The following is a 14,001-nucleotide window of genomic DNA, read 5'->3' as shown; positions in this document are numbered from 1 at the left end:
GCAAGAAATATATCCAGAAATAAAAATGTAAACTGCCATTTTTTTTTTTTTTTTTTTTTTTGAGACAGAGTCTCCCTCTGTCGCCCGGGCTGGAGTGCAGCGGCACAACCTCGGCTCACTGCAAGCTCCGCCTCCCGGGTTCACGCCATTCTCCTGCCTCAGCCTCCGAGTAGCTGGGACTACAGGCGCCCGCCACCGCGCCCGGCTAATTTTTTGTATTTTTTAGTAGAGACGGGGTTTCACCGTGGTCTCGATCTCCTGACCTCGTGATCCGCCCGCCTCGGCCTCCCAAAGTGCTGGGATTACAAGCGTGAGCCACCGCGCCCGGCTAAACTGCCATTTTTATAACTACAGAATCCCCAGTACCCAAAGAGATTATTTCAGAACATAAAATTCTTCTTGCGTTGTCTTTCAGAAGCAAAACTCTTAAAAAGCAAAAGAAAGCCATGAGAAAAGAATAGCATATGTTTAGTATGAATGGGAAAACAATATATATTCCAAGTTAGAAATATTTCTTATGTTATTAATGTAAAAAGTATAGAAATAGCCTATTTATACATTAACTTTAATATTAATAGAAAATATTAATATTGGTTTTAAAAACTATGTGTAAATAAAAGAGAGGAAATAATATCAAGGATATAAACTTTATAAAAATCATTTTCAGAGAAAATAGATCCAAATCTAAGAAGATGTAGTCTAGCTATTCAGGAGATGATAAACTATACAAGATTGAAGAATGTCCTATCAAAGAATATAATAAAATGAACAATATTTATTTAATCTTTCCATCTCTGGAAAATTTTATACTTTAGATGTTTTTAGAAATCATTTTTTAGATATTTTGACATTTTTTAGAAAACTGTGCATGCAAACATGTCGTATCTAATGTACGCTAATTAATCTCTGCACCTCAATTTTTATATATTAAGAAAATGAGAGAATTGAGTGTGTGTGTGTGTGTGTATATACATATATATATATATAGAATGTGTAACACCATATACATATATATGGTACATATGTCCCCTTCCAGCTCTATTCTGGAAGAATCTGTACAATAATTTGGGGCTATTTTCAAGACTGAATTTTAGCCCTTTATAATTTCTGGACTCTAATAAATTTGGTCACTTGTTTCCTAATCTCTTATCAGTTTGCTGATGAAAAAAGTCTTCCTAAAATGCTTATTTCTGGTAGAAATACAAAATGTCTGGGACAATGCCAGAAATATATTCAGAACTAAACATGTAATCTACTATTTTTATAACCACACATATATTCAAATGTTCTCTATTGCTCACTAAAAACAATAGCTAATATTTTCTTAGTGTGCCAGGTAAGAGGCACTCTATAAAATGCTTTCATGTGGTAGCATATTTAGCCTTCACACAGACTGTTAGTGTTGGCTGATATTATTGTTCTTTACGTTTTCTAGCCTCTCGTGAAGTAGGTTTGGTGATGACTAGTTACATGAATGGAACTAGTCAACGGAATGGAATATGAGTGAAGCGATGACTGCCTTGTTCTTTACCTTTTCTAGCCTCTCGTGCAGTAGGTTTGGTGATATGACCAGTTACATGAATGGAACTAGTCAACGGAATGAAATATGAGTGAAGTGATGACTGCGACCTCTGAAAGCAGAGTGGTTATATGTCAGTTGTACCTTCCCTATGGTCCCTTTCCCTCTCTCCTACCACAATCCACTAGCTTACAAAAGCCAAGTACAGTGAAGTCACATGAAACAGGTCTACAAAATGGAAGCAGCCTGAGTTTCTGAGTCTGCCTCCATTATACAGGCTGAACCCACATCAAATGTAATGTAAACAAGAAATAATCTAGTATTGAACCACACAGATTTCTGGGTTATTTTTCATGAAGCCGAACCTATATTACCCTATGAGATAAGTACTATTCAAATCATAAGGTATCTAGGCTTTTGTAAATACCTCTCTAAAATGAGAATCACAATTACAGAACCCAACTTATAGGGCTGCTGTGAAATGAAGTAATATATAGAGAGAGTACTTCATCTATTCTCTGACCACTGTAAGTACTTGATTTCTCATCTCCCTCCAATGGTATTTCCCAGTATACCCATTTTACATCTGAAAAGACTAGCTTCAAACAGAGTCTAACTACACATCTGACCTTCCTTACTTTTCTTGGATATTCCTCCACCAGAATTGCTTTTATTATTTCTTGATGATTTTAAATCTTAGCAAACTTTTGAGGTTTAACTAAAAGTGTGCCCCTTTAGCCAAGGCCGTTTCTCCTTGTCACACTAAACTGAGATGATTTTTCTAAATTTCTAAAGCTTATATGTTGCCTACAATAATCATTTGACACTAGTGTTTTATTAGACACAAAAACTCTAAGAGTTACGAGCGTAGATTTTGCAGCCAGACTGCATGGGTTAAATTTCCTGGCTCCTCTACTCGATAGCTATGTAACCTTGGTCAAGTTATTTAGACTTTATGGGACTCACTTTCCTCAACTATAAAATGGGATGCTGGGTTACATACATAATTGATTAGGCATATTGTATAGATTAAATGAGAACAGTGTTGAGCACAGAGTGAATGTTGTATTAGTGGTTTTGATCATTATTATTTTTCATGGTCATCAATTCTGTGCCTACATTTTATCTCCCCAATATGATTAGAAAAATGTCTTAAAATTATGAGTTATATTAAATTTCCTTCCCAATGTCCAACATGTTAGGACACTGAGGACATTGCATACAGGAGGAATTCATTAAATACTTGGTGATTGAATAAGATGCCATATATAATCTGGTTAACATGGTAATGGGAAATAGTAAATTTTTGTTATCTTACCACGTTCTAAGAATTGTTCTAAATAAATCACGTGTATTATACCATTCAGTTCTCATAACCACTCCATGAGATTATCATCCTCATTTTACTACTGGGGATTCAGAGACATAAAAAAGTTAAGTTAGAGCTGGGCGTGGTGGCACACACCTGTTGTCCCAGCTACTCAGGAGGCTTTGGTAAAGGAAATGCTTAAGTCCAGGAGTTCAAGGCCATCCTGGGCAACATAGAAAGACCACATATCTAAAAAAGAAAATTAAGTTACTTGTCCAGGATCACACAGTATGGGGTAGGGGTAGAATATCTTTGTTTTAAAATGGTGGTTTTCAAACTTTAGTATATATCAGAATCATCAAAAGGACTTCTTAAAGTACAGATTACTGAACACCATTCCTAGGTTTCTGATTCACTAGGCTTGGATGGTGTCAAAAATTCTGCATTTCTGCTGGGTTTCCAGGTGATGATGAATGATGCTGGTCAAGAGACACACCTTTGAGAACCACTGTACTAGGTCATACTCTTTCATCTGTGTTGCACAGCTTAACATACACTTGGAAAAGACATTTCTAAACTAGAAGTTGACAAATTTTTTTCTAAAACATGTGGAAACATGCCAGATTTCCCTAAATAACATTGTACTATTAGAAACTTTTTTTGGAAACCTAGCTCTAAAGAAAAAAGGAAGAAAAATGGACTTTCTGGGCCAAGACAATAACTCTTACCAATATGCAGTAAATTACACAGGTGTTTGAGTTAGTGTAAAAATGCTTCTATCTTCTTAACCAAAGACCAAGTAACAAATCCAGGAAAAAAATTAATCTAGAAAGAGTGTCAGAGGTTTGCAGAAGCCTCAGACAAGAGTGGGAAGAGAGACTATTCCCCAGAATCTAATAGCTTGTTCTACAGGTACATTAAGTCAGATCTGGGAATTTTAAACATAACCAGACATTTAATTCTTCTGTAATATATCGTATACTCCTCTGAAATTGTCAAATCCAGGGTCTTCCTGGACATGGCCACACCTTGCAGAGAAACCAAATCAGGGCAAAAAGTCAACAGCTTCTGCCCTAGGATCAGGTGTTATAGCTATTTTTTTTCTTTAGTCTGTGTTTTGTTCATAAATGTATTTTAACTGCCTGAACAAGTTGACAAGTTTTCCTGATTTGATTTAAACTCTAATGGTCCTAATATATATTTTGCTACCTAATATGTATTTTAGTAAATGTGTGCCTTCCCCTATACTTAGCATGTTTGTATTGGCAAACTCATTTTCCTAAATTGTAGCCTTGTTTATGCTTGGCTTGTCCTGCCTTGATGTACCAGTGAAATGACAGTATAAAAATGTCAAATGTACTATAGATAACGTGAAACCATCTCAAAAATGAATGTTCTGAGCATAAAAAAAGACAAAAGTGTAAGCCAGAATGATCACCAATTCCACAATGGAAAATTTCACAGTGGACATATGCAAATTCTCTCAGTATTCTGGGAGGTAATTCACTTAAACTTGGCAAATCAGTAATCTTCTGTTGATGTGTAAGAAAAAGCCATCTAAATTCAGGGGAAAGAACCAGTAGAAACTGAAGGCAGAACTATAGGAACTGACATAGGAGATTAGTTCCCACAGGCAAAGTTAAAAGGATACATAGAAGACTGGGCACAGTGGCTCACATCTGTAATCCCAGCACTTTGGAAGACTGAGGTGGGAGGATTTCTTGAGCCCCGGGGTTCGAGACCAGCCTGTCTCTATATGAGACATCTGGAAAAAATACTCAGAAAGTTGTCATCATAGTAATAGGGCTAAATTAGCATTAGTCCAAAGATTTCTTTGGACCATTCTAACAGAACTTAAAAGCAAGCTTAGAAAGTATCTCATTAGTGCCAAGTAACTTAGCCACTGCACACCAAACACAAAATAGAGGCTATTTAAAGTAATACAATGAAATTAAGCATTGGGAATATAAAATTCAAAATGTCCAGAATACAACCAATACTGACCAGGCATGTAATGAAGCAGAGAAATATGATCCAGAATCAGTGAAAAAAAAAATCAACACAAATAGACCTTCAAATGATAGAGATGACGGAAAGAACAGATAAGGAAGTTAAATTAATACAGCTATTATTAATATTTTCCATATGTTCAAGAAGGTTCCAGAAAGCATGAGCATGATTAGAAGAGAAATTACAAATGTTAAATACATAAATTCATATAGATGAAAAATATATCTGCAATCAGAAATGAAAAATAGATGAGACTGAAAGCAGAGTAGATACTTAAACAGAAAATATCAGAGAATTTGAAGACAAAGCAATAGAAACTATTCGGAGTGAGTGAGGCACAGAAAGGGAAAGAAATAATAATAAGTAAAAGAAAACAACAACAGCAACTCCTGGGATAATTCAACTGGTCTGATATTGTTGAAACTGGAGTCCTACTAGGACAGAATAGGTAGTGAAAGGGAGAACAAAAAAATCTGAAAAAAATGGCCATAAATTTTCCAAATTTTATGAAAATGGCAGATCCAAAAAGTGTGATAAATCCCAAGTAAACTAAATGCAACCACACCAAAACATACTGTAATCAAATTGCTGAAAACCAGTGATCAAGAGAAAATCTTAAAATCATTCTTAGACAGAGAAACAAAGACAAGAATGTCAGTAGACATTTCTCACCAGAAACAATGAAAGCCATAAAAGAGTGGAGAGATGTTTTTAAAATACTGGGGGAGGGAACTTATTGCAAAAAAGCATGAGGTATTTCTTAAGGTGATAAAAATGTCCAGTTTTTCACAAAATATTCATATTCATAAAAATGATAAAAATTATGATATGTAAGTTATCACAAAATAGCTAATTTTTGAAAAAAGATGGTGGTCAATTTGGGGGAAATGGTGTTAGTATATTATTAGAAGTGTAAATGAGAAAACTTTTTCTATGAAAATGTATTAAAAATTACAAAATATTTTTCTTGGTTTACATTTAGGTATTGCAATATTCCAAAGAGGAGCAAGAATTTAAACATGCTTATCACACAAACTTTTTTACAGACACCATCCTTCTCTTTCAAGAAAATAAAACAAAACCAAATTACTCTCAAAAAGGAAACAATTTAAGTAGGAAGCTATGTAATTAGATGATTGGCAAAAAAGCAATTCTCAACAAATACCTTTTCTATAAATGCAAAACCCAAGTTAATATCACACTAAACTTGTCACATAATTAATGGTTTACATTACAATTTTAATTTCAATTTTGTATTAGTTCATACATGTGCAAGAAAATTATTTTAGAATAAAAACATTTTTAAAACTACTTTTACAAAACTTTTTTGGTTTAAAATGACTTTTAATTTTTTAATTAACTTATCCCAGGTAATTGTTATTCATAGGACAATTTTTATCAAACTGTTTTTTCTGCAACTATAATAATGGATATTCATGGGGTGCAACAATGCTTCTTTACCTCCAGTTTGTTTCTTGAAGAAGTGGGTTTCCAGTGAGAGACAATTCACGGAGAGAATAGCATGCATCAAACCATTTTATGGCACTTTTAAGATCTACAGAAAATAAAATCATTTTGAAAGGTATCACAGATTTAGAACAAATATCATAAATCTAGGACCACTGTATTTACTGGTTACCTATTAAAGAAAAGTAATATTTTTATTTCTTCTGCAGAATACTACATGCTTTTTAAAGAAGACTGTGTTAAGAACACAGACTATTGTCAGAATATATGTTTCTACCATTTAACGGCTGTGTGAACTTTTGCAAATCTGCTTTACAGTTCAGGTTCATATCTGTCTTATAGGGTTAGGATTAAATAAGATAATGTGTATGAGACTTAGAATAGTTTGTGACAGATTGTAAGCACAAAGTCTGAAGAAGTAAAATCTAAAGTAATAGCAGAAGTGTTAAAATTGTATATACAACGAAATAGAATTGCATGGTCCTTTTTGCCTTTAAAAAAGTGAATATAGGGCCAGGGGCAGTGGCTCACACCTGTAATCCCAGCACTTTGGGAGGCCGAGGCGGGCAGATCACTTGAGGTCAGGAGTTTGAGACCAGTGTAACCAACATGGAGAAATCCCGTCTCTACTAAAAATACAAAATTAGCTGGGCATGGTGGCGCATGCCTCTAATCCTAGCTACTTGGGAAGCTGAGGCAGGGGAATCACTTGAACCTGGGAGGCGGAGGTTGCAGTGAGCTGAGATCGTGCTATTGCACTCCAGCCTGGGCAACAAGAATGAAACTCTGTCTCAAAAAAAAAAAAAAAAAAATAGAAAGAAAACTAAAATGACCTGTCCTAAAATAGAACAAAACTAAGCCCGGCAGGAACAAAATTATTTAAAAATTATTCATAATTAATTTGACTTCCTGCAAGAATAAAACTTACCATCCTTTAAAGGAAGACAACAACACCCTGACTTACTGGACTGTCTACAATGTTCGATGCAGAATTAGCTACAATGTTCAACAAATAGTTAAAATTTACTAGACATCCAAAGAAATAGGAAAACATAAGCCATAGTTATGAGAAAAGCAATCAATGGAAACATATCCCAAAGAAAACCAAATGTAAAACAATGTTTGCACAAAGATGGCAAAGTAATTCAATTATGAAAAAAAGCGTATTCAACCAGTGTGGCTGGAACAATTCGATATCCATATAAAAAATGAACTCAACTTCTACTTCACACCATACATAAAAATTAATTTGAGAGGGATCATAGGCCTAACAGTAAAAATTGAAAGTACAAAAGCTTCTAGAATAAAGCACAGAAAATTATCTTCTCAATCTGGGAGTGAAAAATTTATTACAAAAGGACACACAAAAATAACAAAAAAATTAAAATATCTACCCATCTAAATAAATAAAGAAATTTAGAAAATTGATAGGTAAAACAAAGGCTAGAAATTTATAAGACAATGATGTCCAGAATACATAAACATTTTTATAGATCAATAAGAAAAATATAAACAATCACATTTCCAAAATGGTGAAACACTTGAATAGACACAACAAAAGAGGGTGCAAAAATCACCAATAAACACTTGTAAAGAGGTTCAACGTCTTTATGCATCAGGTCAATGCAAACTAAAACCACAATGAGATAACATAGCAAAGTATTAAAAGCTCTCTAGAATGGAGCAATTGTAACTCTTATTTCTGGTGGGGTTGTAAAATGTTCCAACTACTTTGGAAAATAGTATGTCAGTTTCTTTTAGAGTTACACCTACTCTATTATCCAACAATTACACTCTTACACATTTACCCAAGAGAAGAGAAAACTTAAGCCTGCAAAAATATTTGTACAAGAACCACAGGAACTTTGTATTCATAACCCCCAAACCACAAACAATCAAAGTATATTCAACAGGGAAATGGATAAACAAATTGTGATATATTCATATATCCCTTACACTTCAGAAAAATAAATTAATTAATATATAAAGTGGTAAAATGTCAGATGCTAATATCACACAAAGAAAGTTGTAGAAAAAAATGAATGTACTGTTTGATCCAATTAATATAAAGACAAAATTAATGTGTGGTGATAAATTCAGTCTGTGGCTGCATCTAGGAGTGGACTGACTGGGACTGGGAATGAGGAAATTTTGAGGAAAGTAAGAAGTCAATTCAAGTCATGATTCTTTAATAAATTTTTAATGAGTAACTACTCTATACCTGTTAGAAAGGTATACTGTTTGCTCATCTTCATTAGGCTATTCATTTCATAAGTAAAAGATGTATGACTTTTAAATAAAAGCATAACTGTGACTTTGGCTAGGCCTACCAGAAAGATGTGGAAGTAATATGACTGTAAAAGTGGAAATAAAATTTCAAGTGAATTATTTCAGCATGCCTTATTTTACAGGTTTATTATATGTAAATGCCATTAATTCATGCATTTAAAACAACCTCTTATCATATTTGAAACAGAAAGTCAAAAGTCTATTATTTAAAATATATATATTATGCTAAACTTACCAGAAAGACAATTGTGGCTGACATCTAGCTTTTCCAATGAAACAAAATGAAAAAGTGGTACAATTTTGGTCAAGCTGAAAACAAAAACATAAACTTCATCAAAATTCTAAATTGGAAAGTCCTTAATGTTACCATTGTAACTATATAACAATACATTTTTATAATACAATTATATAATTATCCACATTTTATACAATTTTATATATACAATTATAATTGTACAATTATAGCACTTGCTAACAGTACTTTTTACAAATGCAGTAATTATAGACTTCTACGTATTTATGATGGAAGACTTCTATTCATTTTTTAAAGGAAATCCTGAAATCACTAATTTCAATCACAAAAATCATGGATTTTCATGTGTATTTGCTATTTGAATAAGAATAAGTGTGTTTTGTTCTAATTATTTTGTTTTGTATTCATGTAAGGCCAAATTTACAAAGAATTTACATTTTTTATTTATTTTTCTCCCTGCCGGAAACACATAACCTAAACTTAAGGTACAAATGAAAAATCACTTTTCAACAGGAGAAATTACTACTTTCCAACAGGAGAACTAACTAATCACTAGTTTTGTTTTAAAACATCTTTCTTTACTAATTGAAAGTATTATAGTGCTGTAAGTATTCAAAATTAAACTGGGCTTACTTTTAAATTGGAAATATACTCAATATGTAAATAAATGAGTATAAGAACAGAATAATATAAAATGTTTTACCTCAACAGAATGGACTTAAACTTGGCCAAAACACACTGATATTTAAAATTAATACTAATTAATTACGCATATTATAATCTAGCAATAATTAATTTTCCTCCTACATTTAAAGTTTTTCATTATTTTCTAAGTTATAATTGTTATCAAAAACCCATATTCAAACAAAAATTGTGATATTCAAAATACTCATGTCATTGGAAACAAAAGCTGTAAAGGGTAAATTAACTCTAGTTTGATTTGCATTTCCAACTAGGACAAGTCTACACTTACTGTGTAACATAATATCACATTACCTGTAGCTATTTGGAAATTAAATTAAGCCAGCTCATCTGAATCTTTAAGCAAGATAAAAACTCCTTCATAAATATATATATATATATATATATATATATATATATATATATCTTTTTTTCCACAATTAGAGAAGTCTTCTGAATTAATTCCCACTATAATTCCATAGCTGTTCAAAATACACTTTGGCTCAAGGTCTATCTCTGGTACAAAATAAATAAGTATGCATTAATTTTCACTTTTATTGCTTTTGTGTTTTTTATACTCTCCCTCCAGTTGTCCTGGAAGGGTCCTTTACCTCTTTATTTCTACAAACTCACTGCCATAGAAACCACCACCACCACCAACAACAACAACGAAATCTCTTATTTTTATATTCTCAGGTCAGAAGCTCACAGAGTAACCCCGTGAGTGGAAGCCTCATGGGGTCTGGCAGAAGATTAACCCTTGTATTGACCTTCACTCTTCCCTTGTACTATCTCTTTCAGCATTAGCAGAGAGAAAGAAGATATATTACTGATGACAAAGGGCTAATATCCAGAATCTACAATGAACTCAAACAAATTTACAAGAAAAAAACAAACAACCCCATCAAAAAGTGGACGAAGGACATGAACAGACACTTCTCAAAAGAAGACATTTATGCAGCCAAAAAACACATGAAAAAATGCTCATCATCACTGGCCATCAGAGAAATGCAAATCAAAACCACAATGAGATACCACCTCACACCAGTTAGAATGGCGATCATTAAAAAATCAGGAAACAACAGGTGCTGGAGAGGATGAGGAGAAATAGGAACACTTTTACACTGTTGGTGGGACTGTAAACTAGTTCAACCATTGTGGAAGTCAGTGTGGCGATTCCTCGGGTATCTAGAACTAGAAATACCATTTGACCCAGCCATCCCATTACTGGATATATACCCAAAGGACTATAAATCATGCTGCTATAAAGACACATGCACACGTATGTTTATTGCAGCACTATTCACAATAGCAAAGACTTGGAACCAACCCAAATGTCCAACAACGATAGACTGGATTAAGAAAATGTGGCACATATACACCATGGAATACTATGCAGCCATAAAAAATGATGAGTTCACGTCCTTTGTAGGGACATGGACAAAACTGGAAATCATCATTCTCAGTAAACTATTGCAAGGACAAAAAACCAAATACCGCATGTTCTCACTCATATAGGTGGGAATTGAACAATGGAACACATGGACACAGGAAGGGGAACATCACACTCTGGGGACTGTTGTGGGGTGGGGGAAGGGGGGAGGGATAGCATTAGGAGATACACCTAATGCTAAATGACGAGTTAATGGGTGCAGCACACCAACATGGCACACGTATACATATGTAACAAACCTGCACATTGTGCACATGTACCCTAAAACTTAGAGTATAATAATAATAAAATTTAAAAAAAAGAAAGAAAAAGTAGATGATACAATGAGGCTGGGAGAACATCTCTCTACATGTTGCCAATCCTAAATACAATATTACATTCATATTAAACATATAAGATCCCACTTCTTAAAAGCAATTTCCAGGAGAAAAATATCCAAGATAATAAAAGTGAGAATATATTAGCCATTACATACACTGAATTATTTGTACATATACTAAATAAGAGTGAAATTTACTGAAATCTCACATGGATATTGAAGTAAAGAAAAGGAAAAAAAAACGTTAAGGGAAGGGAAGGTAAGTGGGGCGGGAAGAGATGGAGCGATAGAGGAAATTCAGGCTTTACCTATACATAATTAGTGGGTTTAAGTCTCAATTTTATGACATTTCCTATTCAAGCACGTTCTGTATAATTATTACATGCAATTTATATATATAAATATAATTCAAGTAAAAATAAAATTTTAATAAATGTACTTATTAACAAGAAAATTGTTTCTGTGCTCTACCCTTAATATATTTCTAATACTAACTCTTCACCCTTCCAGTGAAAAGATTTTGAAATATTAACAGTAATGGCATATTAAACCACTCAGAATACAATTTTTTTTCTTTTTTCAAGAGTATCTCACGTTTTTAGCCAATAAGTTATATGGTAACATATAGGTTATAAAAAGACCTCAAATGAAAATAACCAATAATTTTTTTAGAATCAAAAATCAATAAATCTTTGCAAAAATCAATCAAAGCAAAGAAATATATGCTTTGAAAAAATCTTTTTGTAATATTGAAAGTAATCTTTTCAGATAACCGTGCTGTTAAAATCATGTTTGTTTTCTTCTTCTGACATTTTAATCAAGAAAACTGGCTACTCATTCACCTTTATAACTATTCATTAGGATGGTAGAAACTTAATAGTATAATCCTTTTTTAAAAAACCTCTAGAACTTTTCCTTTTACTGACATTCTGTGTATATTGTTTCCAAGAAAATTCAAACCAGAAAGACAAAGGACATTAGTGAAAACCTAAAACCATTTGACCTTGTCACATTAGCCCTGGGCATTAAAAAGATATAAATTTCAAAGACGACAAAAAGCAAAAGATTTGTACAATGAACAGCCAATGGGTACTAGTTTCCACTTTCTGCTCCTACTTAGAGTCTCACTGGAAGTAAAAAGGCTTATAAAGCCAGAGAGTCATCCAGTTAGAACTCCACTAAGTCAAACTTAAAACAGTCACATGTCTTACTGAAAATTTAAAACAGAAATCAGGATGAAACAAATACTTCAAAAAATATGTACTAAGTATCATTCTTTATATGTATTCTATTTGTTGGGGAAAAAAGCATATGGACACATAATATCTTCTTTGTGATGAAAATATCAAAAATTAAAGGAAAAGTATATATAATTTAAAATCCATACCAAACACAAATCCAAATATCACATTATAAAATTATTCTCCCTTTCCTCTTGGATCATCATTAAAATCCCATAAAATAGGTAAGGTAGGCATTACCACTTTTACTTGTGAGAAAAAACTAAGGGTCAGATAGCAGAATTGCTCAACATCTACTGACCAGGTTGTAGGGTCAATATTCAAACACAGATTTGGTTTTATCAAACCTAATATGGTTTTTTAAAAAGTCATTTCACATGTAAGAGCATAAATTAAAATAAATTAAAATAGATAATTTCTACAGTCAATGAAAATAAACTTGTGAAATATTCTAAGGTTGAAGATCATCTTTACACTATGACATTACAAAATCATTTTAGTATTCCATATGTCCTTTGCTATCAATGACATTTCCCTGGTGCTCTTGGGCCTTCTCCCTTCATCCTCTCAATAATGGCAGAAGGTTACATGTACAAAGAGCTCTGACAGTCTCAGAAGAAATATATTCCAATATCAGTGACAGTATTATTTAAAATTTCAAAATCACATATACAATAATTTTACTTTTTGGTATAGATGAGTTTTAAAAATTAAGTTCTTTTATGCCAAAATGCTCTGTGGGTGTAAGAACATATATTACTCATTTTTCTATCCCCCAAATAGCAAACCCCATCTCAATAGTCAAACATTATAAGATTATGCAAACAAAATTATAAATAGAAAACATTTGGATTAATCATTCCAATTATCATACTCGGTTCTAAAAAATATTTAATTCTCTAGTTTATATAACTCCCATTTTATTAGCTCGGTATGCATAAGTCATATTATACTGATAGAGCAAAAGTCTATCAGCTAGTATTAAATTTAATTTTTAGAAATAGACTATCTTTGATAATTTAAATTGCCCAAATAAATTAAAGGCATTACTTGCCAAAAAATTTCTTGATTTTCTTTATAATCTCTTTAAATATTTTATGCTCATTAATGTGGCTTGAGGTCCACTTTTATAAAATATGTTAGGTATCTCAATTCCTCCGTGATTTACTGTGTATGTCCAAAACATAGCTGAATATTTCATTTTGAAAGTATACTCTACCTGGAAAATATTCTGAAAAGATCCAAGGAGTTTGTGAATTGCCCAGATTACTTACACAGTATTATCTGATGAAGCTGGCTCTGGGAACAAATGTCCTTTTAAACTCAAGTCAAATTTTAAATTTTAGATTGGATTAAAGTAATTTGAGGGGATTTTTTGAATACATATTTGTTTTTCAATGTCAAAGTTTAATAGGTGGAAGTTAAGTTATTTAGTATATACCTGCTTAAAAGATGAACAC

At 32.7% G+C, this 14,001-nt stretch overlaps 1 protein-coding gene across 1 annotated transcript in view; it reads right to left on the bottom strand.

Annotated features, from left to right (window-relative positions):
• Nucleotides 1-14,001, bottom strand: part of LRRIQ1 (leucine rich repeats and IQ motif containing 1) — a 190,795-nt gene that overhangs the window by 125,098 nt on the left and 51,696 nt on the right. Inside the window, 2 exon segments of the mRNA XM_063615130.1 lie at nt 6,300-6,393; nt 8,830-8,903. Coding sequence (XP_063471200.1) covers nt 6,300-6,393; nt 8,830-8,903 — 168 coding nt within the window.

Source organism: Symphalangus syndactylus, chromosome 13 (genome assembly GCF_028878055.3).
Source record: "Symphalangus syndactylus isolate Jambi chromosome 13, NHGRI_mSymSyn1-v2.1_pri, whole genome shotgun sequence".
NCBI lineage: Eukaryota > Metazoa > Chordata > Mammalia > Primates > Hylobatidae > Symphalangus > Symphalangus syndactylus.
This window is presented reverse-complemented; position numbering and strand designations above follow the sequence as displayed.